Source organism: Osmia lignaria, chromosome 11, assembly GCF_051020975.1.
Source record: "Osmia lignaria lignaria isolate PbOS001 chromosome 11, iyOsmLign1, whole genome shotgun sequence".
NCBI classification, from domain to species: domain Eukaryota; kingdom Metazoa; phylum Arthropoda; class Insecta; order Hymenoptera; family Megachilidae; genus Osmia; species Osmia lignaria.
Genome location: NC_135042.1, coordinates 3,316,178 through 3,343,338, shown reverse-complemented (window position 1 = coordinate 3,343,338; position 27,161 = coordinate 3,316,178). Strand labels below are relative to the sequence as shown.

General features: G+C 34.3%; 4 protein-coding genes across 14 annotated transcripts; 2 read left to right on the top strand and 2 right to left on the bottom strand.

The window, feature by feature from the left end:
• Positions 1-84: 84 nt before the first annotated feature.
• Slik (Sterile20-like kinase) lies at positions 85-9,146 on the bottom strand. Of its 4 annotated transcripts, none has more exons than XM_034337676.2 (12): positions 8,883-9,146; positions 7,475-8,083; positions 7,237-7,401; positions 6,962-7,160; positions 6,750-6,880; positions 6,339-6,662; positions 5,044-5,128; positions 4,816-4,976; positions 4,231-4,745; positions 3,626-4,161; positions 1,336-3,557; positions 85-898 (listed from the first exon to the last, which is right to left on the bottom strand). In XM_034337676.2, the coding sequence occupies exons 2-12, from the start codon at positions 7,631-7,633 to the stop codon at positions 608-610; spliced, it is 4,788 nt and encodes a 1,595-aa protein (XP_034193567.2). In that variant the 5' UTR covers positions 7,634-8,083; positions 8,883-9,146; the 3' UTR covers positions 85-607. The 4 variants fall into 4 exon arrangements, with proteins under 4 accessions (XP_034193567.2, XP_076546868.1, XP_034193573.2 ...); XM_034337682.2 differs by having other exon boundaries at positions 805-919; positions 8,883-9,145; XM_034337678.2 differs by lacking the exon at positions 85-898 and adding an exon at positions 966-1,067.
• Positions 9,147-16,569: 7,423 nt separating this feature from the next.
• LOC117610404 (NADH dehydrogenase [ubiquinone] 1 alpha subcomplex assembly factor 2) lies at positions 16,570-17,459 on the top strand. 2 transcript variants are annotated; one of them, XM_034337742.2, is made up of 2 exons: positions 16,570-16,685; positions 16,998-17,459. In XM_034337742.2, exon 2 carries the CDS (start codon positions 17,005-17,007, stop codon positions 17,452-17,454), a length of 450 nt encoding a protein of 149 aa, XP_034193633.2. In that variant the 5' UTR covers positions 16,570-16,685; positions 16,998-17,004; the 3' UTR covers positions 17,455-17,459. The 2 variants fall into 2 exon arrangements, with proteins under 2 accessions (XP_034193633.2, XP_034193632.2); XM_034337741.2 differs by lacking the exon at positions 16,570-16,685 and adding an exon at positions 16,692-16,876.
• Positions 17,460-18,041: 582 nt separating this feature from the next.
• hfp (Poly(U)-binding-splicing factor hfp) lies at positions 18,042-25,099 on the bottom strand. Of its 7 annotated transcripts, XM_034337689.2 has the most exons (12): positions 24,937-25,089; positions 24,352-24,406; positions 23,858-24,037; positions 23,275-23,338; positions 22,316-22,381; positions 21,913-22,073; positions 20,621-20,679; positions 19,842-20,055; positions 19,027-19,513; positions 18,729-18,940; positions 18,255-18,648; positions 18,042-18,183 (listed from the first exon to the last, which is right to left on the bottom strand). In XM_034337689.2, the coding sequence occupies exons 6-12, from the start codon at positions 21,967-21,969 to the stop codon at positions 18,074-18,076; spliced, it is 1,533 nt and encodes a 510-aa protein (XP_034193580.1). In that variant the 5' UTR covers positions 21,970-22,073; positions 22,316-22,381; positions 23,275-23,338; positions 23,858-24,037; positions 24,352-24,406; positions 24,937-25,089; the 3' UTR covers positions 18,042-18,073. The 7 variants fall into 7 exon arrangements, with proteins under 7 accessions (XP_034193580.1, XP_034193579.1, XP_034193581.1 ...); XM_034337688.2 differs by having other exon boundaries at positions 22,316-23,338; XM_034337690.2 differs by lacking the exon at positions 23,275-23,338.
• A 146-nt stretch (positions 25,100-25,245) lies between these two features.
• Smyd5 (SET and MYND domain containing, class 5) lies at positions 25,246-27,137 on the top strand. Its single transcript, XM_034337727.2, has 5 exons — positions 25,246-25,406; positions 25,585-25,877; positions 25,943-26,258; positions 26,324-26,501; positions 26,580-27,137. Exons 1-5 carry the CDS (start codon positions 25,362-25,364, stop codon positions 26,903-26,905), a joined length of 1,158 nt encoding a protein of 385 aa, XP_034193618.1. The 5' UTR covers positions 25,246-25,361; the 3' UTR covers positions 26,906-27,137.
• The last annotated feature ends 24 nt before the right edge of the window (positions 27,138-27,161 follow it).

Genomic DNA, 27,161 nt, shown 5'->3' with positions numbered 1-27,161 from the left:
GCTAACAACAAGCTCCTATATCCTTTACGGATCGTATATTTTATATACACATATACATATACTTGCCAGATTCTTCTTTCCCAAAAAAAAAAAAAAAAACAATTACGACTATCCTTAGTAGAATGTTACAAATTAACAAATTACCTATAATATATTGTTACTGTCTTAAATGTTATTCCGTGTAAGCCCAAAACAATATATTATATACTCCTTGGTTACATAAAAAAAAAAAATATATATATATATATATATTAGACTTGCATATACGTGTACATTTATGTATGTATACACATGTATGGTAATGCAATGTATACAGAGCATTTAAAGAATACAATATGACTAAATAAGGAAGAAGCAACAGTGAGTAAAGCGGGTTTGTTACGCTTGAATGCCATCAAACACAATTCAACATGAAGAGCTTTGAAATAAAAAATAATAGAAAAGAAAGTGACAGAAAAATAATCATAAATCTTACTTAACGAAGAAGAGCTCTATCTCTTTTTTTTTTTCATTTCAAAGCTTGCCTGAACAAACAAACAAAATAGGGGGAGGGGAGGAAAAACTCGAATGATAGGAGACACATCTAAGACGTTTGAAAATGGATAGACTATCTACGAGAAGGAGATGGCACTAGGTCCGGTTTTGAGTGACTTCGTGGAAAGACGCCATTTACGGAACTGGTGTCCGAACTGGCGACTCTCAATGACACCCTTGGAATGGTGAACGGAGACGGGGACGTGGGAGTGGAGCGTGGCAAACGCGGCGACTTCTTCCAGCCATCGAAATTAAAGTGAGAATAGTCTATAGGAGGAGAGAGACCACTAAGAGGCGAAGGCAAATAGTCGCGGTAGCGAGCTTCCAATGCTTCCATTTCACCCGTCAGCTCAGCTTCTAACTTCTATAACAAGTACATTAAGATCTTATTTCAGTATGACTCTGTCTGTCTTTTCCCTTATCATTTTTTTTTTTTTAACTTAACAATCGCGATTGATTCGTATCGCTATCCGCTCTGGTCATTGGTCATTGGTATTTTTAAGGAAACAGTTACCTGCACACATAATCGTCAACTATAACGCAAAGGATAAGTTCTCCAGATATTAGAAACTATTAGAAAGTAATCGTTCCATTGCTTCGAGTACAGGGTGTTAACAAAAAAAAAAATCATTTTCTTAATACCCTGTGTATCGTGTAGAAACAAAATAAAAAACCAAAAATTGATTAAAACAGAATGAGAATATGTAAGAAAAAAGAAACAAAGAAAAAGGGGAATAAAAAAACTGCGTCCGATGCAATGCAGAGAAGCAAAGAAAAGGTGTAAAAATAGATTCTATTCACCTGCTTTCTGGGCTTCAGTTGTGCTTTCCATTCGCGAAGCTCTTTGCCGTACGCCTCTTCCAGTTCCTTCAGCTTCGACGTTTCATGCTCCATCAGCATCTTTCGCTTCTCGTTCTGCAATTGTTCCAATTCTTTAATAGTTGCATCGCTTTGAGCCCTTACCTCCTCCAGTTGTCGCGAATGCTTCAATTCGAATCTCTGTTGTTCCGCCCTGTATCGCTTTTTCTCGTTCTCTTGGAATTTTTTCAATTTCTCCCTCTCGGCATCCGGATCCGGGGCTATCACCGACGACATCGAGATCCTCATCGACTCGCGGAACATCATCTCGCGAGCCTTCATCTCGTTACGAATCCTTTTCGGTAGATTTCTACGCTCCACCGTCTGTCGTTTTATCAGCTCCTCCTCTTTCCGTTGATTCATCCTCTTCATCTGTTCTAACTCCTTCTCGTGACGGATCAACATTTGGTGTCTTTGCAAGAAGAAAATATCCTTCAGCTGCTTCTTCAACAGTTGTTGCTTCTCGTGGATATGTCGTTCCTCTTGCTCCCAAATCGCCGCCTCTCGGGCTCTCATCAGCTGTTGCTTTTGCTGCAAGAATTGCCTTTCCATCAGAGCTATCTTTTCGCGATGACTGTCGGACAGCCTTCGCAACGATAATTCGTGACTCTCGTTCAGCTTATCCAAAAAGTGCTTCTCCCTTTCCTCGTGTTCCGCCTCGAGTTTCTCTTTACGTATCTTAAACGCGCTTTTCCTCTTGTCTTTTGGCATCAAATCCACCTCTTGTTTCAGCAATCTCAACTCCTGCTTCAAACCTTCCCGAAACTGTTTCAATTCTCTCTCTTGCTCGCTACGAATCTTTTTCGAGGCCAGCCTTAGGTCAGCTTCTTGTTGCGCCTCGGCTCGTTCGATTTGCTGTCTCTGTTGCCGGGCAAGACTTTCCAAGTCCGTTTCGGCGTTTCGTTCGAGAAGCTGCCTTTCTTGCTCGAAACGTTTCTCCTGTTGATCCTTGTTAAACTGTGCCTTCTGCGACAGGTCCTGGAATTGTTTCTGTTCCATCTTTTGTAACATCTTTAATTCTCTCAACTCTTGCTTCCTGAAGATTTGATCGTCGTACACCTTGCCGTTCTCGTCGTCGCCATAAATTACCTTCGACGTGGTCGTGGTAACTACCACACCGTCGATCTCGAACTTCCTCGTTCGTTTCCTTGTCTTTTTCTTCAGATTCATCATAGCCGTTTCCTCTCTCGTTCTCGTCTGTCGCGGTATGTCCCGATTATAGTCCGGTTTTCGTCGCAATACCACTTCCTCTTCCACTTCCGTCGACTGACTCTGACTCAAGTGATTTTCCTTGCTTGATTCTCTGCTGTCCTGGCTGATCGTCGTGGAAATCGACTCCGCGTCCGAACGATCTATACTTTTGCTCGGCGTGTGCGACCTCGTAGAACCAGACTCGCTCTGAGACCTTGATCCCTCGAAACTATCCGGGGATACTCGTTTCTCCTTGTATCCTTTACCGATCTCCTGTTTCTGCTGCTTAGTCGTTTTAATTCCCTTCTCGTCGACGCGACCAACAGAGGACTTGTCGTTCTTTATCATACCGTTCATCTTCTTCGAACTTCTCTCCATTTCCTCGCCGTCCGCCGATTCGACAGTCGTTCCAGCGACTATCATTTTAGTTATTTCATCACCGCTGTCGCTCTTCGTGCTCGTCCTTTCGACCGTGTTCGCGTCGACCTGGCTGGAAGACGTTCGCAAAGGATCAGGATTAAGTACCGACGAATCTTTCACTTGTTCCTTGTCGTCGCCAACGGTTACGACTGAAACATGACTAGTATCCTGTAATTCGTCTACGATCGGACTCACAATCAGAACCTCGGACTCGTCCAATTTCTTGCCGACTCTTTTAGAAACGTCGGTTAGAATTATCGGTTGCTCTTGAGGCGTGTACTCTAAACTATCCAGACTAGGAAATCCGTCGTCGTCGGTTGAGCTTTCGTTCACCTGCGTCTTGTTCAATTCATTCGCAACGATCACCACCTCCGACGTTGGAGATGGACGGCACGAAAGGGGCACCGGGGATACAGCGTCGACGAGTACCGGAGGATGGGTCGTTACCACCGTCACTTGACTCACGTTACTCGCCAAACTGTTTGATAAATCTGGACTGTCCGCTGTGATCCGAACGGTTGACGTGTTCGGACGTATCTCCTGGTCGGATTTACCTAAAAATTTTATTATTTTATTTATTACCACGAAGGTTTAAAATGGCTAAGTAGCATTGATCTCTTACCGGTTATGACAACTACGTTATCACCGCTTCCTCTTCTCGAAGTACTTCTGCTTCTGATGGGTGTCGATGTAATTACCGATACATTCACCGACGAACCTTTCTTCTCGCTGTTCGGACTCTCGTTGTTCGAGGTATTCTCGTAATTGCGCTCTTTGTTTAACCATTTCTTCTTCTCTTGTTTTCCCTCGGATTCATCCGAGAAATTTTCCAACGAGTCGTACCTAGAAGACCCTTCGCTATGACTTTTAACGACTGATTCCGTTTTACTCGTTCCATAATCGATTTTAACGTTCTCCGTGGAACAAGCCTTAATAATATTCTTCTCAGATGAGGTCGCCTTTGGAATTTCTCGATGTGGTAACATTTCCATGGATGATACACCCAACCGCATTTCAGCATCCATAGAAAATCGCTTCTCTAAAACAGCATTCAACTTATCCTCGACGGATTTTCGTTTCTCTTGTAAACTCTTGTAATTCTCATCCGGTGAACCCTGTTTATCGACTCGTTCGTCGATTCCTGTTTTCTTGTCAGCTCTGAAATTAATTAGTAAATTGAATTAGTATAATATATTCATAGTAAGATCAATATAGATAAATAAATACCTGTTGTTCTCTTCTAAAGAGGATTGTTTGTTGAATACCGGTTTCATCCAATCTTCTGACCCTTCGGATTTAACTGGCGCGGATTTCCTCTTCTCTTCTATCATTAAATGTGGTTTCAAAGATGAATTTACCTTGTCATCGACCGACTTTTGTCTAACATCGATCTTCTTCGCGTTATCTAAATTATTCTTTTCTCGTTGATTATTCTCCGTTGCTATCTTTTCTAAACTACCCAATACGTTTGGCTTTTCGGAAGACGTTTCTACGTTTGTTTCTTCCCTCCTGTCTATCGTTTCGTCGCTCGGCGACAATTCAATTTTGTCTCGCTGTTGTTTATCAATAATTTTGCACTCGTCTAACGCATCCGTATCGCTTTGCTTATCGACAATTTTCAAATGATTTTCCTTGTCTTCGCTTTTGCTGTTCTGACGCAGAAGCGGGGGAGGAGGCGCAGGACCTTTTTCTCGAGATACCCTACGTTCATTCGTTTCATTTGTACTAGGTGGTTTCGGTGCCTGAAAATGAAATACCAATGTTATAGCTATCCATTACATTGATTAAGAGTAACCGAGTCAGATTAAGTACTTGTTTCTTTTCAACAGAAATAGGTATGTTGTCTTTAGATTCTGCTTTACGTAATTTCTTGTTCCTGTCATCTTTTTCACCATCTCTATTAATTTCTCGTTTATGGCTTTCTTCTTTTTTGCCAGACACAGATGATGCAACAAGATTTTCTTTTTCAGAAACTAAAACAGAAAAAGAACGATAAAGGAAACGTACAAATATTATTATCCTGGTATTTATAATACCTACTCTTAACATCAGCGTCACTGCGCATAGACGCAGAGTCATCTCCGAGTTGATCTAGCTCCAGTGGAAGCTGAGACGTGCGTTGCTCCTGAAAAGTTTATTTATATTTTATTCGTATAACTACACAATTTATACGTGTTTCATTCCGTAATTTACAACATTCAGATTTAGACAAAAAAAAAAGAAATTTCCTAATGACTTATATGATACATGTACGTAGTTTATCGAATCTTAGGATAGTATGAAATAAGAATAACATTACTCGATGTGGACGTAAAGTAATAAGATGAGAATAAAATTAATAACTAAAATACATTTACATGAATCGATACAAGTTAATATAATTGTATCAATGTGCTGAAAATAGCTTATGCATTGCAGGTGTAGAAATAAAAAAAAGACATAGCAAAGAATTATAGTAATAAAAATACCATCAAATTAGACAACACTTATTGCATAAGCTACTGACCTGACAAACGCAGGGATGATGGGGCTGGCGAGGCCCAGGAGAGCCGCATGCACAGCCAAATTATTTAAATTACAACATATTTATTAGGATATCGTTAGATTAAATATTATAATCGAAGAACAAGGAATATTGTTTTTTCTTCTTATAATAATAAATAAGATAATTGAAGTATATATTTTTCTTAAGTTGAAACAATTTTAATGTATTAATTTTGCAAATGAAAAAAGAAAGCATAGTTTTAAAGTGTCACATGCGGATCTTCTTAAGATTGTATACATATTTATCATGCATAAATACATATCTAATTGTGTGTTTCATGATAATGGGATGAAATACGTTAATAATTCATGGAATTTGTACAAGTATTTTATCATAAGCATTACCAATTTTCTGAATACAAATAAATATTCTTCAATGATCAGTTGTTTAAAAACGATCGATAAATTATACAATTCAATTTACATATTTCATTCAAAAGCAGCTTACCAATCCGCTGATACAGTTCTCTGTGTTTTTTCGCCTTTTTAGCCTTCTATCAAAACGAAAGCGTGTAACAATGTATATACATGTTAACTCTGTTTTTAAAGCTTTATACATTGCTATGAATTAAAAACATTTATAACGAAGCGCGCAACCCTCGTAACATTTTGACATTCTTATAATAACTTTCAAGTAAGTACATAATTGAAATGATTCGTTTATACAACATTTTATGTTTATACACTTCGTTAGTGTACTTTCTTATTTATTGGTGAAAATTAAAAAACCAAGAAAATAGTATGGCAAATACTATAATAATTATTATAGTTAATCGAAACAAGTAGTCTACCTCTGCTTCTTCATCAACCAATTCCTCTTCGACAACATCGGCTTTGTACTCTAGTAGCAAATCCCTAATCGGTTTTGAATCCAAATTCCGATTTATGAATGGATGTTTTAACAATTCATCAGCCGTAGGTCGCGATGTTGGATCCTTTATAAGAGCCTTGGCAATAAAGTCATTAAAATCTTTGCTCCATCTACCAGGTTGATCAAGTTTCGGTGGATCACTTTTCTGTATTTTAAGGAGTACACGCATCGGTGACATTTCATGATTTGGTGGTTCCATTTGTGCAAATTCTATTAAGGTTATACCAAGTGACCAAATGTCTACCTATGTAAAAAAGGAACATACATTTTTATGCTTGTGAATTGTACGAAACGACGGGTAAAGCTTACTGTTTAAAGACATATTACTCACTTTAAAATCATATGGATTATCTCTAAATGTTTCACACAATACCACTTCCGGGGCCATCCAATATGGTGTACCAATAAATGTATCATGTTTTTGTAAGGTATGTTTATTTTTTGCAGACACTCCAAAATCAGCTATAAATTTTAAAACATATTAATTTCGTTCCATTTCACATACAGTACAGTATATTTTAAAACTCTAAAATTGAAAACTACCTAATTTTACTCCTCCAGCCATTGTTAATAAAACATTTCCTGCCTTTAAATCCCTGTGAATAACTTTAGATTTATGTAAAAATGCAAGACCTTTGGTCATGTGATGACATATATAGGCTATTTGTGGTTCAGTTAAAGCTTTTTGTAATTCAACCATTATGGAATCAACAGCACCGCCGTCACAATATTCTATTAACATCTGCAAATTTATCAAAATTTTAAATTAATATCATTTCCTATTAAATTTATAAGTATTGTACAGTTGATAAACATACCCATAGTTTGCCCTCAATAAAATATGCTTCATGTAATTCAACAACATTTGGATGTTTACATTCTGATAAAATATCTATTTCAATCATAAAATCACTAAGATCATCTTCTCCCTCTAATGCACACATTTTTGCAGCAGCAAGTTGATGAGTTTGCCTATGCTGTGCCTGAAAAATACAATGCTCTTTTAGTAAGCAATTACTTTTAACCAGTTAAGAATTTTCTGAACTGAACATTTACCTTGTAAACTTTGCCAAATGCACCATCTCCTAATTCACCGATCATTTCCCAGAATTCCTCTGGGTCACAATCCATTTTAATATTATTATACAACTTCTTTTTCTTTGCATCGTTACCACCAAAGTGGAACGCTTTCTTCAGATTTGATAAGAATGACATTTTTGTAATACTTATTTGATATACGTTCGCGTGTATAAAAGCTATGCTTTTATTACATTATGTTATAAGACTCTATAGTACTTATTATTAACTACAAAAATCTATTTTAATACTGCACTTAAACATAAATCTCATGCAGTAATCAAATAATTCATTGTTATATAAAACAATCATAAGATGCATAAATTCATCTTTTCTCTTAACTATGATCTTGTATATTTTCCATTATTTCAATGTATTTTTTAATACAATAGAAAATATTCCAAGTAAAATATTTTCTTTAAATCCCCGTTTGACACCAGGGGATTATACCAAATCTCTCCCGCATCTTGATAATTTATAATTGATACTCACTAATTGATAGGTACATTGTTTAAATAAATAGTACTGTACACATAAATAAGAAAGCCCATTATTAATAGTCTTCTATTTTCACTTATTGTAACAAAGCTGAAATAAAAGAAAGTATAAATAAAAATTGAAATAAATCATCTAGAACATTTTAAAACATGGAAATAACACGTAGTACTATATACATTAAACTAAATACAATGAAATGTAATTATTATACATATATACACATATTACATCAGCATGATACTGGCAGTTTAAGCATTATCATTTAATAAAATACATCAGTTCGAGATAAAAGACTTGGGATAAAAGTATTAGATGACAAAAAGATAAGTTCAATAATAAATATCACTAACAAATAAAATCTGCAATTTTTTAAACAAAATGATATGGACGAATTTCTCGTATGATAAACTGTAATACAGAAAATTTGTTGAAAATGTCAAAACTTGGGAATCACGAGGTTGACATAATTTTGACAAGTAATCTACAGCCGTATCTGTCCGCCATCGTTTTGTAAATACACTTTCCCCGTCCTCTATGAATTGGAATTGTACCAAAGATAGAATTAATTACAGTAAAATCAAACCAGAATTATCTATGTATTTAAACGTAAAAATCATAATAAAGAACACGATAAGTAGATAAATATTTCAAATCCACCGATAAAAGTCATTTCGTGAAGTCATCAATGTAGTCTGTGGCCTGCCAAAGCCGATGTGTTTCTTTTGAGACGAGATACGATAAATCATAAAACAGTGTTTTATTTTTAACGATACGACGTAATCATACCAATGCGTCATTAAATCAACATTCAAATAAAAACTTTGTATAGCTTCTTTCTTTAAAAAACATGATTTTCAAAAAAAAATCTGTAGACACATTCTCTGCTTACCTTCTCTTTTAATGATCCACCGTTAACGAAATGGGCACACTTCGTCTCGGTTTATAACCACCGACAATCCATTAAACTGTTTCTTTTACACAATTTCACAAACTGTATGTATTTTTCAAAAATTTAACAATCACTCTGGAGTATTAGATGAAACATAGAAAGTTTTGTGAAATTAGTAAACTAGACGGACTCCTACGTATACGGCCATTTTCAGTAACACACGTATATCACACATTGTACCGTACCACGCCTGGAAGTGACGTAATCAATCGGCAAGTGTGCCTATATTCTATACACAAGAAGCTATCTAACTCATAAATGCATCATAAATGCATAAAAAAAAATACTTTCTGAAATACCATATCTGTAATGAGAAAGAATATATTATAAATTATTGACAGTAATATAAAGATCAACTATTTCTACGTAGTACGCATTAAAATTAATCGTAATTCATCCTTACAATTTATTTTCATAATAATTAAATTTCTGATTTAAATTGTATATCATCAGATTGTAGAAACTAAATGCAATATCATAGTTTGAAATGTCAAATCAAAAATTGCTCATTAGAAGTCAACTATCTATTAAATTAAGTTATAGAATTGATTTTATGACATATATATATACAGTTGCTGCTGCAGAAACCTTTTAAATATATAATCTTATTAACCATTGTCGTAAAATAAAGACCTGTTTTGTAACAGCATAAGTTTCTTAAATGTAATACAATATTTTTAATTATTAGGTTATAGTAATGGCGTACTTTTTTAGATTTTATATAAAAATTTGTATTTTAAATGTAAATGCTTTAGTTAACGACTTTAAACGAAGGAAAAGATTTTTTTAAACCAAAATTAGAGCAATAATTGAAAACTTAAATATAGTTATTAAACTTATTGGTACAAGACCACCAATATAACATACAAAAAATTACTAAAAGAGACCATAGTGATCTTCGGCCTGCTGAAGTAAGCCGAGATCAGGGTTGGGTCATCCGAGCGTTTTCTAGGGTTTTTCACATTTTACAGGCGAGCGTCGAAAACTTTACCGACAGTCCCTAGAGAAATCCCTAGACGTGAGTTTTCAAATTACGTCCTCATTTCTAAACATTAATGTAAAAAAATTTGAGGGACGTGTTCAGGAGGTTCTAAAGAATATTTGTCTGGTCCTTATATTATCCAAATCGTAAAAAACTTATAAAATATTGAAATTGCTGTCTGTCAACGGTCAAGAAAATGGCGGATCGGACTCACCTACATTGATTTATTTGTAATATAAACATTTCTGTGAATCGTATGTCCAAATAGGGACCAGACTGATATTCTTTGGGTCGGATAGAATAAAACGAGCACCCAAGGGATGATGTACAAGTCTCCAGGTAAAAGTAATTTGAAAACGTAATTTCGTTGATTGTTCACTCGCGAAAGACGTCAACAAGGTAAAACAGACCAGAAATTTAATTTCTCGTTCATTCTGTAAGGCGCAGTTCGTTCGTTTGATTAATAAACAATTGTAAAATTAAAAATAATAATTAAATAATTTTTAATAGAATAATTAAACAAAATTTTGCAATATACCCACGCGGAAATGTAAAGAAATAAACAATTTAAATATATATAACAATAATTTGATTAATAAACAATTGTAAAATATAAAATAATAATTAAACAAATATTAACAAATATCAGATAGAAATAGTTAAATCTGCGGAACCGGTGAAGCGGAACGTCATGCTTGATTGCGCGCGCCGCGCGCCGGTACGCGCGCGACCTGTAGAGAGTTCAAATCTAATCAGTCTTATCGCGACCGCCGAAGGATGTGGGTCGAGCTGTCAAACATATACCGGTAAGGGTTGACACTATGGATATTCGTGCATGGATTTATCAGTGTTACCACAAGTGTTACTGTGTGTGCCTATGGTGTTTCCTATAGTGTTTCCCATGTTTTGGAATATTTATACGGATATATTAATGCCACTTATGGTGTGGTCACCCATGTGTTCTGACATTTTTATACAAGTGCATTAGTGTGCTGTGTGGTGTGGTACCCCATGTACCTGCATGTGCTTTATTGTGTTTTATGGTGTGGTTTCCTTCGTGCTTTGGCATATATTTACGGATTTATTAGTGGGTTTTATGGAGTGGTACCCTATGTGTTTGGGCATATTTATACGGATTTAATAGCGGGTTTTATGGAGTAGTAGCCTTTGTGTTTTAGCATATTTATACGGATTTATTAGTAGGTTTTATGGATTGGTACCCTATGTGTTTTACTATAATTTTGCAAATATTTTATAGTGTTCTATGGTTTTGATCTTCGAATGTTTTGGGATGTATTTGCATGTGTTTTACCGTGTTTTATGGTGTAGTTATTCCCATATAGTTTTGCATGCATATTTTTGAATTATCCTATGTATTAGCATATTAACTACAACAAATTGAGAGAAAATATATATCGTTCAAGAATCGTGATTTTTATGCTTTCAGATGAGTGCTTTGGCCAGTGGGGATACCGTTTCTTTGACGAGCCAACAGACGAGCTATGGATCAATCTAACAATAAGATGCGTGGCAAGTGCAGTGGTGCAAGTCAACGATCGGTGAGTCGCATGCTTTAAAGTTCCTCCGATTCCCATCACGTCGTAGGACGAATGGTCCGTAGCGACACGGGAATTGGTTGTAATTTTTATTTTTTGAGCGAGCATAGTGACACACGAATATCACTGTATCATTTTATACAATGATAATCGTGCAAATTGCTTTTTTGTGCATTTCATGTCTTAGCTCAGGATAGGGTTTTCTTGTACATATTTACATATATAGATTTCGAGTTTAAAAATGTAGAGAAGTCGGATGACCCTCCGACTTCACAATACACATTCTTTTTTATATGTACAAGAATTTATTTCGCGATGAGCGGATTTCAATATCAAAGTAATAAGCATGAATACTATTAATTATTATAACTACTTACTTTGATAACGAAATCGCTCTTGAAATTGAAACGTTTTTCCGATTTTACTCATGAAATTGGCATCAGTTTAATATATGGGCTGGCCCCCAGGGGGGTCAGTATTGTATAAAGTTCCCCTTTCGTATTTGAAATTCATTCTGTCACGTTCACAATTCTCGACCCTAAACATTCATCATTCACACTTCAGCCTCACGAACTCTATCACATTATCATTTATCCACCCGCATACTCTTGTGTAGTGAAATATTACCCCATTAGGATTTTCAAGTTAAAGTAGTGTTGCGAAAAATTTTCAACGCGAGGGTAAATATTACCCTGTTAGAATTTTCAAGTTTAAGTAGTGTTGCGAAAAATTTCCGGCGCGAGAGTAAATATGACTATACACTGACTAGTATTCGGTGGGAATCCTTTTGGTTTTTATTTGATAAAATTAGTTACAAGGATTCCGCGGCATAAGACCGTGAACACCACCTCATGGGAGATAAAACCATGCATTACTAGGCCTTTGCAGGCACAGCAATAGAGTACGGAACATTTAAGTATGTTGCAACCCATACGCTATACTGTCTTAAAGTCCTTTTGCCTATACTATTGGCGTCCACCACTCGAACACGTTGGATGCAACGTGTTTGATGGGTGGGTAGCGCTCTTAGCGAAGGGGTGCACCCTGCCTGGGCCTAGAGCCTTAAACAGGCGGGGTGGGTGGTATGTAGCGTCGGGCGCAAGTCCAGGGGGCCTAAGAACCTCCGTTGCCAGCTGATATTAGCAGTGGACGAATGTTTGAGTCATATTTTCTCAGTTTTGCTTTTCAGTATTTGCTCTTCAAGCATAATTTAAAGCTCCCCTTTAGTCGTGTTGCTAGATCAGGATTTTCTATTTTAATTAGTGTTGCGAAAAATTCCACCGCGAGAGTAACTATGACAATGCACTTACTAGTATTCGGTGGGAATCCTTTTGGTTTTTAAACTCAATGTCTTATTTAATTAATTAAATTAGTTACAAGGATTCCGCGGCATAAGACCGTGAACACCATCTCTGGGAGATATACCCATGCATTACTAGGCCTTTCAAGGCGCAGTTTAGAATGTGGCGCACATCCATATGTTCCATTTAATAAACTGCAGTCCTTTTGTCTATACTATGGACGTCCGTCAATCTGACACGTTGGATGCAACGTGTTGGACGGGCGGGTAGCGCTCTTAGCGAAGGGGTGCACCCTGTTCTAGGCGGGGTGGGTGGTATGTAGCGTCGGGCGTAAGTCCAGGGGGCCCGAAAACCTCCGTTGCCAGCTGATATTAGAAGTGCACCATTTTTGTGTCATAGTTGCTCTATTTTGCTTTTCAGTATTTGCTCTTTAAGCATTGTAGAAAGCTCTTCTTTCGTACTTCAAATTCATTCTGTCATGTTCACGGTTCTCCACCCTAAACACTCATCATTCACACTCATCATTCATCAGTATAGTGAAATATTAGCCCGTTAGATGTTTATGTACTAGTCATGTTTTTAGATCAGGATTTTCTATTTTAATTAGTGTTGCGAAAAATTTCCAACGCGAGAGTAAATATGACAATGCACTGACTAGTATTTGGTGGGAATCCTTTTGGTTTTTAAACTCAATCCAATATTTTATTTATTTAATCAAATTAGTTACAAGGATTCCGCGGCATAAGACAGTGAACACCATCTCATGGGAGATAAACCCATGCATTACTAGGCCTTTGCAGGCGCATCTTTAGAATACGGAACATATGAAAATATGTTACCATATTCTAAACTGTAATCCTTTTGTCTATACTATGGGCGTCCGTCAATCTGACACCGTTGGATGCAACGTGTTGGACGGGCGGGTAGCGCTCTTAGCGAAGGGGTGCATCCTGTCCTGGCGTTACGACGTCCAGGCGGGGTGGGTGGTATGTAGCGTCCGGTGTAAGTCTAGGGAGCGTGAGACCCTTCGTTGCCAGCTGATATTAGCAGTGCACCATGTTTGTGTCATAGTTGCTCAATTTTGCTTTTCTGTATTTCCTCTTCAAGCTTTATATTTGCAAAGTCGAGTCACTTTTATTAAAAATAAAACCCCCTGGGGGAGGCCAGCCCATATACTAAATCGGAACTAAATTCTTACTTTTAATAAAGTGAGAATATCATCTTTAGTTTTTGCTAATCATACGTTTTAGCTTAGGCATTTCAGCACACATGAAGAAAAATGGTAGGTGAAAATACCTTTGGCCTTGTTCATTTTTATGCCCAAAGCTCATTCGGGTACTTAGATGTACTCGCGTGGGTGGAGGGCGGTGGACAAGGTTTAGTTTTAAGTGTAATACATTTTGGCGACTGACAAAAGTAGTGAACCAATAGTGAACCACGATATAAGTTCCACATGTGTGTGTGTGGTTAGGATGTGGGATTTGTATCGTTTATTAACAATCTTAACTTACTATAACATTACAAAATACTTATCAAGAATAAATTGAAAAATTTTTACATTAGATAATTCAATAGAATACGAAAATGAAATGTATTACTTTAGCATAATGTTCAATATTATTTGTCAGTCGATTTCAGCAAACAGGTATGATTTTATTAGAGTGTGAAAGTTGAATTGAACTCGGGTGTCGGAGGCGTCCCGGGACGTTCTCTCTAGGTGTAGGCATTTTTGCACCCGGATGGTTGTATGAGAACCGTGGAGTGAATTTTTGTGAGAATGATTTTTGCCCTTTTTTAAATATAGCGATAGGCAGGCAGGTAGTTTACTTCTGGTGTGATTGAGTTTAGTTTATAAGTAGGCAGGGCCAGAGCAAGCTTTCATGTTTCTCTTCGTATTCTCCTTTAATACGTGAGAAGCTTGTATCTGGGGTTGGAAATTAAAAAATCGAGAGGAAAAATGAAAATGCAAATTAATTAGTTGATTAATTAATTAATTTAGCATTCTCTCTTGATTTTTTCAAGGCCAAGCCTTATTAGTTTGTAAGTCGTAGTCGTGGTACTAGACCCGATTACAAAAATGAAGTATTAAAGTGAAAGTGCAGTGAAGTGAAGTGAAGTGAAATTAAAAAGTGTTTTGTGCTTGGACATTTGCAAAAATTGTGCAGGTATGCGAGTAGCGATTCAAGGGATCGTTGCTCGTTTACGTGTTACGTTCTTACAAATGTCTGAGCAAACGTAAAATTTTCGCGAGTGATTTTTGTGAGGCTATTGCCGAAGAAAGAAGAGGCTATATGCTGAAGAGCCCCGGCAAAATTTGCCCAGAAGAGGGGAACTACTAATGGCTCTCCATCTTCGGATGGACAGTCATTCTGTCACTATGCTCGCTAATTTGTTTTTTCATTTTTTATGTTTTTCCTTGAACGGTATGAATAATACCGTCCAGGACGTATTGAACTCGACATTTTACGAGTTCAATACCCAGCTCGTTGAATGGTCAACTCGCGATTTTATTTCCCCTATTTCTTTTTCGTTTATTGCTTTATTGAAATAAATTATTCTTTTCTTATTGATTTTCTATTTATTTAAAACTATTTATTCTGTTGTCGGCATTTTTCATTTCAGTTGTAATCGAAATTATGATGTTAATTATATTTTCTATTTCAGCATTTTATTGTTGAATTATTTTTTAATTTTTACTGAAATTATGATGTTAATTATATTTTCTATTTCAGCATTTTATTATTGAATTGTTATTTTCTCAATTGTTTCTGATATTAGGATGTTAATTATATTTTTCATTTCAGCATTTAATTGTTGAATTGTTAATTTCTCAATTGTTTCTGATATTAGGATGGTAATTATATTTTCTATTTCAGCATTTTATTGTTGAATTGTTATTTTCTCAATTATTTCTGATATTAGGATGTTAATTCTATTTTCTATTTCAGGATTGTATTGTTTAAATTTTTATTTTATGTTGTCTGTTTTGAATGGTTTCACGTTATTGTATATCTAATCCTAATAATTATGTTTTCCGTTACAGCATTTTATTGTTAAATTATTATTATTTTCTCAATTGTTTCTGATATTAGGATGTTAATTTTATTTTCTATTTCAAGATTGTATTGTTTAAATTTTTATTTTATGTTATCTGTTTTGAATGGTTTCACGTTCTTATGATTTTAGGGCGGGTCACTAACGTAGCCACCTCCACGTGGTGTGACCTGGAAATTGATATCGTTTTCTAAAGATAACTTTTAGAAAGCGATATCAAGCTAAGAGCTACAATAAAAAGATTTATATATTTTTTAATTGGGAAACGATAGTTTAAATTCAGAAAAGTATTTTCGGGATTGCAATATTACCATATAGAACGTATAACTATAGTAATTTTATAGTTCTTGAAAAAGGAACTTGTATGATTTTTGACTAATTACAAATGACTAATTACCTCCTTCTTGGTTCTTGGAAGCCATGTTCGCAAAAACAACAATACGCAATTGTTTTCCCTTCCTCTTATATTGGTAGAAAATTATCATTTTTCCAACATTTATGGCGAGGCCTGCCGCTAAAACTTCGTTTCATGGCTTTATTTTAACTAGTGGGTGAGATATAACTGCGAAACTCCCTGATTTTAATAATAAATATCGTAAATAAAGATCTATGGATAACTATGTCTGTTTGGTATCTATAGTACATAACAGAAGAGATGGCGCCACTTGGAGTATAATACATATAAAACTAAGTAGCGTAATATACTGTAGAATACCATGTATAATACATACATAGTATAATACGTGCCCAACCCAGCCCAACCCTGGCAGAGATGCACAATCAAGTATGATCTCTCGTTGAATGAATAAATCTTCAATTAGAACAACTTCGTGAAAACACGCACTTCGCTGTTAGTATAACAATAAAATATTTATACTATTATATATACGTATGGTATTTACGAAACTGTTATACTCGTGATCTTAATACATATATATTCAACTAAAATGTCATTAGAGGTTAAGACAAGTTACTCGTCCTCCCTAACATAGCGAAATAAATCACGTTTCTTAGCTTATAATTCATATTTTAACGTAATAAGTAAGTACCACAAACATTTTTTATTTTTTATCACTTAACCAAAGTTAAATTCAAATATTAATCACATTTCGTATGCAAGTTTGACTATCGTTTAATTACTTCGATCCGATTTGTTAAATAGTTATAAAATGTCTGGAAAGGAACGGGGTGTGTTTCAATTAATTTGGAAAAATTTTTACGCATCTTTGAGACCTAATAAAAAACCTGCTTTAATGGGTGAAGATTTTTATGGTACTAAGTATTATGAAGTAGTACCTAGAGCTGATTCCTCTAAAAGACCATCTCGATATTTTGTACCTGTTAATAAGGAAGATCATGAACAGGAAATACCTGCAGAATGGGAAGCATGGCTAAGGAATCGTCGAAAAGAACCCCCAACCGAAGAAGAAGTAATACAGAATTATCAATTGGCAATGACTAAGAAACAAAATGCTGCACAAATAGAAGCAAAATATTCCAGTACCAAATCACAAGTACCAAGTCTGCTTGCTAAAGAAAAGAAAGGATATGAATCGTTCCCACAGTATGAAGAATATAAAAATGAAGGACAAGACTATAAAATAAAATATCCAAAATAATATAAATATGTTCAACTTAGTTTCACTTAACTATATCTTAGAACATTGAAAATTAATAAAATATTTAGTAAATATGTACAAATTTTATTGTAACATATACTTGTGTTGATATATAATTTACGTATTTATTGTTTGTATTAAGTATAGCCTGTATGTAAAACAAGTTATTAATGTCCTACACTTTTATGCATATACACTTGGGTGTGTCCTTTTGTATGCTATCAATCTTTTTAGCATTGATAAGGTATCGATATTTAACAGGAAATCCTCTTCCTTCAGAAAATTAATATTTGAATTACTATTAATAATTTATTAATAATGCTATCTCTTTTAAATTTTTATTTTAATAAAATCATAGCTTTTAAAAATATCGTTCTACTAGGTACTGGTTTAGTAACTTCGATCCGTCTACTGATTTTTAAGGTACGCAGGTGTAGATAAGCAAAAATTAAAATCTATAACATCTACTAGTTTTTGAAGAGGAGACAGATTACAATTGTTGAAGTTTATCGTAAGAAGTATTTCAAGTGCTGACATATGAAACATCAGTCAATAGTAAATATAAATTCTTTCGGATGAAAGAAATCGCGGAATTCAATAGCTTACAAATATTTCTTGATCAACCAGAAAAGTCACTATTGTCAAATAAAGCTTGATCGTATAACTCTCCCTTCACCAATCGTCCACCAAAGTAACGACCATTTAAAGAATCCCTTGCACGTTCAGCCTCTGCAATGATTATTTAATAATGTTAGATGAACAAGTATGTTAAATGAAAAAAATAACCACTGTAAACTTACCACTCATTTGGGAGAATTCAACAAAAATTTTTACGATTACTTCTGCATCTTCGTCATCTTCAGATTGACGTTCGTTATAAATAATAACTCTTTCTACAACTCCAAATTTGGAACATTCATCTTGAATTTCTTCCTGTAAACTTTCATCTACATCTTCTGGAGCTACCATATTTCGTAAAATAACAACTCGGGATTCAACTTTACGCATTAGTTTTTGCATCACGAGATGACGTGCACTTTGTCCTTTAATCGACATATTCTCTTGTTGCTGTAACGTTTGTGGTTCTGTTTCTTCTAACAACTTCTTTTGCAATTCTTCTTGCTGTTTCTGATGAGCTGCTTGCTCTTGTGCTCGCCTCATTATATCGGAATTTGTCGTAGTTGTGACTGGTATCTATCAGTATGTCCCGAATCATTTAGACAGTGATAACGTAGTTTAGTTTCTAGACTACAGAAGGGTAGAAAAAAACTTACAACAGGAGTTCCTACAATGGTGGGTGCAACAACAGCTGGAGGCGGTATAACAACTGGTTGTCCAGGTATTGGTTGAATTATTGCCGGCGGTCGAGTTAAAGTCTGTGGTATAGCTATACCAGGGGGTGGTATTACCGGTGCTACCGTTGCTATAGTAGGCGGTGCCATCATTGTCGCAGGAGCGATTGTAGGTCTTACTATGCCAGGCAAAGCTGCATACATTAAATGAGCACAATTAAAAACCTTTTAGAAGCTCCATGTACAAAAGCGAATTGTATGCATTACTTCTCCTCTATACCTTGATTCAAAATCGGTGGAGCTGCTGCTCCAAGTTTGGTCAAACCAAGAGCAACTGCATTACTAGCTACCGCATCCATCGCTTGAATCTTTGCGGTTGCAGCAGCAGCTGCAACAGCTGCCGCTGTAGGCATCATACTGGTTCCACTTGGAGGACCCATAAGAGCATTCGGTGGAGTAATAGCTCTGCCTACACGTAAATACTGACCACCCAAATCGAATAAATTCATTGATGCAATAGCCTCTAAAGCTGCTTGCATTGTTTCATATTCGATAAAACCGTAACCTTTATGTCGATGAGGCGAGCTACCTTGTGCTAATTTGCAATAGGTAATAGGACCGAATGCTTCGAATACAGACTTAATATCGTCTTCGGTCAAATCCTGATGAATGGACGCAATGTAAATACGATTATAGTGTTTGCTCTCTTCGGTAATTTCGTCTATTACGGATTGAGCTTGGGGCATATTCGACGGACGCCCCACAACCTGAAGAAGAAGAAAAAGACGCAAGAATTCAGAAACAATATTTTCAAATCTAGTAAAAATTAATGTTATCGTTAGAAAGCAACAAAGCAAATCAAAATCTCTCTTGTTTGTAAATAATAGATAATAGAATGTATGCAATAGAAACTAATTGAATTATAGGAAAGAATTTTAGAACTTTTTGATCGAAGTGCATTATAGATATCCAATGCAATTCAATCAAAAGGGATTTTGGTATTGGATAAGGCTAAAATAAAAATTTGCCGACCTCCGGCGGGATGATAGGATTGCTGGGGGACAGGAAATTCGTTATATAGGTACGTCCCGCTACCTTGATGTTACGTCCACCAATCATGACACCATTCATTTGTTCCAAAGCAAGTTGTGCTGCTTCAGGTATCTCGTATTCGACGAATGCAAATCCTTTGTGCTTCTGAGTAACAGGATCCCAGGACATGTTGATCGACTTGATAGGACCAAACGGCAAGAAAGCTTGCCTGATTGTATCCTCTTTTAATTCGAAACTGATGCTGCCCACATATACCCTGTCGTATAGGAATATTATTTTAGTTGACAATCGCTCTTGATTATATTTAACTGACTTTCTTTATTATTCGTATCTATCAATAACATATTCGTAACTATATCCTATCAACATTAAATAGAAACAAAATTAATAATATCTCTTGTAAAAAGAAACAAAATTTTCTCATTATTTTAATGATTTCTTCCAATTCAGACGTATAGCCGAGAATGAAGAAAAACAGTAATAATTCAATTACTCACTTAACACGATTGTATAGTGTTGAATTTCATGTAAGAACCTTCTTTTAACTTAATGGTAACTGGAAGAATTCAATATAAAATAGACGCTGCTATATTTGCAATTTAAATGTTACTTAACAATATTCATTTGAAAAGAATAAATGTTAAATTTCAACTAACTGCATAATTGAAAGAATTAAAATTTAATGAAACCCAATTGAAATTTGCGAATAAAATACTTAAGTATATGAATAGAAGATACGATAGTTGAAAATCATTTTCTACTTAAAATGGAGCGAATCCCGAAGACAAAATTCGGAGGGCTAAGACAAAGAACAAACAAACCTGCACATGAGGGCGAGAGCCTGCTGTCTCTGCACCTGATTCCGTTGACTAGCCATTTGCTGTAACACAAAGGACCATAGGCCTTCTATTGATATCCCTCCCCCTTACATAAACCACGTCTCGTTCATTTCAAAAGTCCCCCAAGCTCTTTTACCATACCACCTTCTTTGCTCAACTATTCTAAAAAACTTTATTCTAAACAATCTGATAGTTTAAGGAATAACATTCTACTAGGATTTAAAATTAGCTAACAGCATGTACATATAATAAATTCGAGTTAATTATATTATTCAAAATGATATGAAAAGCTTCAACATTAAATTAATATTTGAATGGTTTAAATTTTTAACAGTGCATTCCAAGTACAAATCATCAGTGCTCTTTATGATTATTTTTCAGAAAAATTTTTCTACGACAAGAAAAGAAAGAATAGTCGAGCTCGGAAGTATAATACTGATTATTTTTCTCAAATCGTCCAGAGATTCATGCACAAAAACTTGTCCTCCTTCGCGCTGGTACAGCTCTGCTCCCGCCGACTACTATTTCAAGATATCTAACCTTCTCTTACAGTAGTAACTCAGGGAAACGTTTAGGAGTGTTTGATCGTAAGGCGGTTTCGTATCGTTTCTGTCTTGACTTGGTTGACACTAACCTGCACATTAGCAATAAAACTTGCTGCCGCAGGACCAACTTATTCTTCTGCGGGGAGAAAAAATCAACCGATCAGAGTTAGGTTCCAGTGTTCGTTTCTGATTTCTGTTATATATTTTTTTTTTTTCTTTCTTTACTTTACTCGCTCGTTACAACGAACACAGGTTAACAGTTTTATATAAACAATTTAACGTTACTCGGCGGGGCGAGCTAAATTATAAGGACAAATATTAATTTAAAGCACTATATGTACACTTTTTTTTTATATTACTGGCAAAGAGCTAAATAGAGGAAACAATACGCAAATTCATCTTTCAGTAAATAATATCTTTTGAGACAAAAAAAGAACCCCACAATTGTAACATCTATTTTTATGAGTGTATAAAACATCAAATCCATTGTGCATTCGTACGGAATGATTAATGATTACTCGAACAACTTGAATTGCATTCAAGTTTTATTCTATCTACATACTTTTTCGCCCATGAATAAAGTGCAGAAATAATTTGATATAATATTCATAATATACTTTAGTATTATTTAATATTCATTTTCTTTCTGTTCAGTGCAGTAATCTACGAATGTACAATGGAAGATATGTTAGGCGAGTAAAGTTTGTTAGCATCATGTTTAAAAGTTACCTGTTGTTGATGAGCAAGGGTTTGCTTCATCAGAACCATTTTGATGCTCTGTTCCATTGCATACTTCTTTGCTCTGTTTACTGTATCTTGCTGTTCAGATGTAATTTTCGGAAGACCTGCACCTAGAATGCCAGGTAGTGTAAGGTACTTGGCTCCAGGTCCTGTAAAAAGATGAATAACGTGTGTAGGAATATACCTTTCACAGATCCAAACGTATTTTAAAATATGATACTTTATCAGATCTTATCAGCTATTTGTCCACTAAATTGTTATCAACTCTCAATCTAACTTTAATTGAAGTGACAATTGTAATTGTCACAATTATTTGATACATCATAGATGAATATTGAATTATTTAACGTACTTAATTGTTTAAACTATGAAATAAAATATCATGATTTACCCGCAACAACTTGTCCAATTTGATTAAGGTCATATATAGGGCCTGGCAAGAACTCTGATGCACTTCCTACGAAGAAAATCGGCATTAGATAAATGTGTGACATAATAAATAATTGTATTTAATATTTCCACCATCACATATACTCCCCAGGGCTTGTATAAGAATTATTTACTTTGACAACACTTGATTTTTACTCTCTATGATGATGGAAATACTAATGTTAACTTTTAAATTTACACGATATACAGATTTGATTTCTTAATTTGTATGCTTACTGTTTATTAAAATTAAACAACATTTGAAATGTACGCATGATTAATTTTTAACCAAATTATTTAATATTTGCTATATAAATATACTGTAAAATTCTTGTAAAAGTAACTTTCATGGGTCTTTACAGAATTCTTAGTATGAACAAGTGAAAAAAAAAGTGATTTAAAGAGATGAAAAAAAGGAACGGTGTCGTGCAGCAGTTCCCACGGTAGAACCATCCTCAAAACTGTAAGTTCAAAGAAATTAAAACAATCAAGAACAGTAACATTACATTTTTATAGCATAATGTAATATATACACGTATTTATACGTGTACATTTGTACATAAATACATGAAATATGTACAGTAAGAGATGAATTTCTTTTTTTTTTCCACGCTTTTTCCTTTTTCATATAGAAATAACGACAAATCTTTTTCCTTTTTTAGAAATAATATCAATGTTTAGAAGCAACCACTGCATCTATACGTTTCATTTAAATTTCGTTACTGTTTACACTATCAGCCCCCCAAAAAAATCAGACTACCAATAACTAGATTAGGTTTCGTATGATCTTAACCAATTTGGTCTGCTAGTCTCTGAAACAGAAATCAGAACACGTTGAAACGCTTCTTTTTCTTTTTTTATGACTTTTGCAATTTCACGAATCAATATTAGCTTTGTTCAATCATTTGATTAACGGCTAACCGTGTTCTGGGCTGAGCAATGACGGTTGTGCGCAAACTATCCGAGATTGAGGCGACGCACAAATCTGTAAGCACAAAGCAAAGGAGAATACTCTCAGTGCATTTTCTGCGCCACTTTCTTACAGTTTGCCTTCTCCAACCTACCACGCAATTAACCCTAGCGTGTACTATATAGCAATGGCGATCCTAATTAACAAGAAATCTAACGTAATTGATCGTCGAAAGAATTTACTTTTTTTCTCAAGTTGTACACCTTGTTGTAATAACTTTCTTACAACGCGTACTTCTTCTTTAATAATAAAATATCTTACCTATTTATAATATACATATAAATGTGATAACATACATCGCCATTGCTTCTCCTACTTTATAAGCCTCTTCTATCGTACACTACTACATTTTGGAATTTAATTCAAGATCAAAAACGTTATTTAAAGGAAAATAAATATTTAAATTAGTACTCTGTAAATTGAACATTAGTTTGTAAAGAGAAAAAGTAAAAAATTGTTTGTTTTCATTAAGTATTTTGTATGCAGAACGAGGCTTACAATTAGGAAGAAAGAAGGCTACCCTAAAATGCTGACCTATCTAAAATACGCATCGTATTTGGTACTCGACAATAGATGCTGTGTCAGTAGGAGTTTGCAAAACTCTGATTTGTTCTGTTCAACGAATGTAGCGTTCTCTTTCTTTGTTTGGCGCACGCTCATGATCACAGCTCAGTCGTAGGCCACAGATTCTGTACTGTCTCTCCGCTGTAACATCTCAGAACAGAAGGACAACCATAAATTAGTTTTATCGAGGGCCAACGATCACCTATTACCCTAGCCTACCAAAATATATTCTGAAACTGCAATAGACCACTCAACACTTATAGCTTGCCAGCACTTTAATAGAAAGCTAGCACCTGATTGTCCTAAATAAATAATATATGTTTTTCTTCATCATTTCCTTTGCTTAGAAATATATTATGCTTGCTGTTGCTTCTGTGTTCACCGTCTTTTCCAGTTGTACGCTTAATTGTACGGTTTATTAGTGATTAGGAGCATACACTTATTTGGCAATATTAGCAATGTACCTTCAACTCTAGGTTTCTTGTTCGGAGGTTCCACGTTATTTTGGGTCGCTGGTGCCTAAAAATACAATAAAAAGTTTTTAATTTTATATAATAATAGTAAGCTGTTATTAATAAAAAGTTCTATGGTGTTTTAAATCTACAAATATTTTTTCATAATTATTACAATAAAAGATAGTTATGAAAATATTGATAATATAAATTCTAATAGAGTTTTTATTGCACTTATCATACCATGGGGAATAATACAGTCATGAAAACAATTAAAAGTAAATATATAAACAAAATAATCATAATTTCATCTATCAAGTTTACAATAGCAAAGCATATCATTAAAAATTGAACAGAAAAAAAAATTTCATAACTATTGATTGAATCAATGGTAACACTATAATGTATCTACTAAACCTACTATCAATAATTTATTAAACATTATAGAAAATAAATATTATGAACTTTATTGAATTTCTAAAGAATATTAAACGTGTAAGTACGTTAAAGCATCTGCAACCGCCATCATGGTCCAAATCATTTGTTAGTTATACTGGTTCAATATTTTATGTAAGCGCAATGAAAAAGTTAACTTACCATGGCCATCGCTCCGTTCATTGTTCTTTATAGTCAAATAAAATAAGATCAATTTCTTTTAAACGTATCCTATTCAACGAGTTTCAACTAACTCGTACATACAAAGTAATCCACATCCAAAGCAATACGAAGCTTGCCTTTGCGGAAGTATTATATGTATACTCTGTAAGTCAATAATAACTTTACATTAAAATATACACCAGTTAAATAAAGAATAAATATATACATTATTCTTAAATATAAGGAAAAATATTGATTATTTTATCACATATTTTTTGAAATAATACTAACATTTCCTTGTATGAAATCCTGAACATCAATCCGGATTTGACTATGTTAGTATTAATTATGATAACTATGGAACGTATGTTTGAAGGTTAGGATATATTGTTAATGTGATATCTTTGTTAAAGATTCAAATTACAATGAATTCCAATGACTTTCAGATTAGATTAATTAACGATGAAAAGGTAAACTGTAACTGTATGATTTAAGGTTATTTTATATCAAAATAAATAAATAAATAAACTCAGTTTTAATTACACTTAATTATCAATACAGATATAACTATTCTTTATAACATTCTGTATTGTGAAAATTTAATCTACTATTAGTTATTGCTGACAATAAAACGTATATTTATTACAGGGTAAAGGTCTTTTTGCCCTCCGTTCATTTAAAGATGGTGATATAATTTTGGAAGAGAAACCTCTAGTTTGCTGTCAATTTTCATGGAATTTAGAGTATAAATATTTAGCTTGTGACAATTGTTTGAAACCATTAGAAACTGCTGAAGAAAATGTACGCAGATTGACTGGGAATTCAACAATTATTTTACCCCATATTGAATGCTGTGAAACAAAAAAAGATTTGATTACAGAATGTTCTGAATGTGGTACAAAATATTGTAGTACCGAATGTCAGAATGAAGCTTATTTAAGGTAATTCATTATTAAGCTGTAATATTAATAGAATAATTAAAACCTTACTGGAATAAATTTTTTAGGTATCATAGTACATTATGCTTACATTCAAAAGAAAAAGATGAGTCTCATCCACTTGTACAGTTAAATGAAACATGGAAACAAATGCATTATCCACCTGAATCTGCAACAATAATGTTATTAGCTAGAATGGTAGCCCTTGTTAATCAAGCCAACAATAAAGAGGATATTCTTTCAACTTTTTCACAATTTTGTCATCGTACATTTAATGATGCACATGAAATTGCACATAAACTGTTAGAGGAAAAGTTTATTGGTCAAATTGATGTACTCAGACAGATGATGCAAAAAGCTTTAAATACAGAATTGACAGAGCATGTATGTGACATAAATATAATTCAAAAATGTATAATAAAATAGATTATTTAAATTTTAATTTACAGTGGTTTACACCAGATGGCTTTAGAAGTCTGTTAGCTCTTGTAGGTACAAATGGTCAAGGAATTGGAACTAGTTCATTTAGTCGTTGGGTTAAAAATGTATCTGCTTTAGAGTTACCAACAGAAGAAAGAATTTATGTTGATAAATTAATAGATCGGATTTACGATGATATGGAAGAAGGTACATTTTTCTGAACTATGATACAAAAAATAAATCATGTAAATGTTATCAGTTTAACAATTCATTTATCTTTTTCAGTGGTAGGTTCTTTCTTAGATAATGAAGGTTCTGGTCTTTATACTCTTCAGTCTGCAGTAAATCACAGTTGTGTACCAAATGCAATTGTAGAATTTCCTTACTCAAACAATGTATTAGTTTTAAAAGCAATACGTAATATTCATCCTGAAGAGGAAATATGTATAAGTTACCTTGATGAATATGATTTAAAAAGAAGCAGACATTCGAGACAAGCAGCTTTAAGTTCTTTATATTTATTTGTTTGCCTTTGCAGTAAGTGTTTATCGCAAGCGAATGATCCAGATTTGACATCGGAAGATGAAATAGACGATGATATGTCCAGTTGAAAATATAAATTTTCATAATGTTCATATATAGAGATGAATTGTATGCGTAAATATAAAATTTGTGGTTTTATTCTTTTTTTTACAATTTTTTTTACAGCTTTATCTTTTACATGCTTCCTTAGCAGAGATAAAAAAATTTCCATTCTATGGTAATAAAAACATTTCTTGTTAATTAAATTATTAATACAACACCACATTCTATTTTATACAATATAGACTAGATTAAAATGAACACGGTTCAATTTATTATTTCATA

What these genes read in the sequence shown, in the direction of transcription:
- Slik (XM_034337676.2), bottom strand. Translation starts at nt 7,633, where the DNA reads ATGTCATTCTTATCAAATCTGAAGAAAGCGTTCCACTTTGGTGGTAAC. An exon ending in TTATTGAGGGCAAACTATGG is followed by an intron (nt 7,161 to 7,236) that starts GTATGTTTATCA and finishes ATAAATTTGCAG; the next exon opens with ATGTTAATAGAATATTGTGA. An exon ending in AACTGAAGCCCAGAAAGCAG is followed by an intron (nt 899 to 1,335) that starts GTGAATAGAATC and finishes TACTTGTTATAG; the next exon opens with AAGTTAGAAGCTGAGCTGAC.
- LOC117610404 (XM_034337742.2), top strand. Translation starts at nt 17,005, where the DNA reads ATGTCTGGAAAGGAACGGGGTGTGTTTCAATTAATTTGGAAAAATTTT.
- hfp (XM_034337685.2), bottom strand. Translation starts at nt 24,957, where the DNA reads ATGAACGGAGCGATGGCCATG. An exon ending in AATTGGACAAGTTGTTGCGG is followed by an intron (nt 22,074 to 22,315) that starts GTAAATCATGAT and finishes ATCTTTTTACAG; the next exon opens with GACCTGGAGCCAAGTACCTT. An exon ending in CCCTTGCTCATCAACAACAG is followed by an intron (nt 20,680 to 21,912) that starts GTAACTTTTAAA and finishes TTTGTGTTACAG; the next exon opens with CAAATGGCTAGTCAACGGAA.
- Smyd5 (XM_034337727.2), top strand. Translation starts at nt 25,362, where the DNA reads ATGAATTCCAATGACTTTCAGATTAGATTAATTAACGATGAAAAG. An exon ending in GATTAATTAACGATGAAAAG is followed by an intron (nt 25,407 to 25,584) that starts GTAAACTGTAAC and finishes TATTTATTACAG; the next exon opens with GGTAAAGGTCTTTTTGCCCT. An exon ending in ATACAGAATTGACAGAGCAT is followed by an intron (nt 26,259 to 26,323) that starts GTATGTGACATA and finishes TTTAATTTACAG; the next exon opens with TGGTTTACACCAGATGGCTT.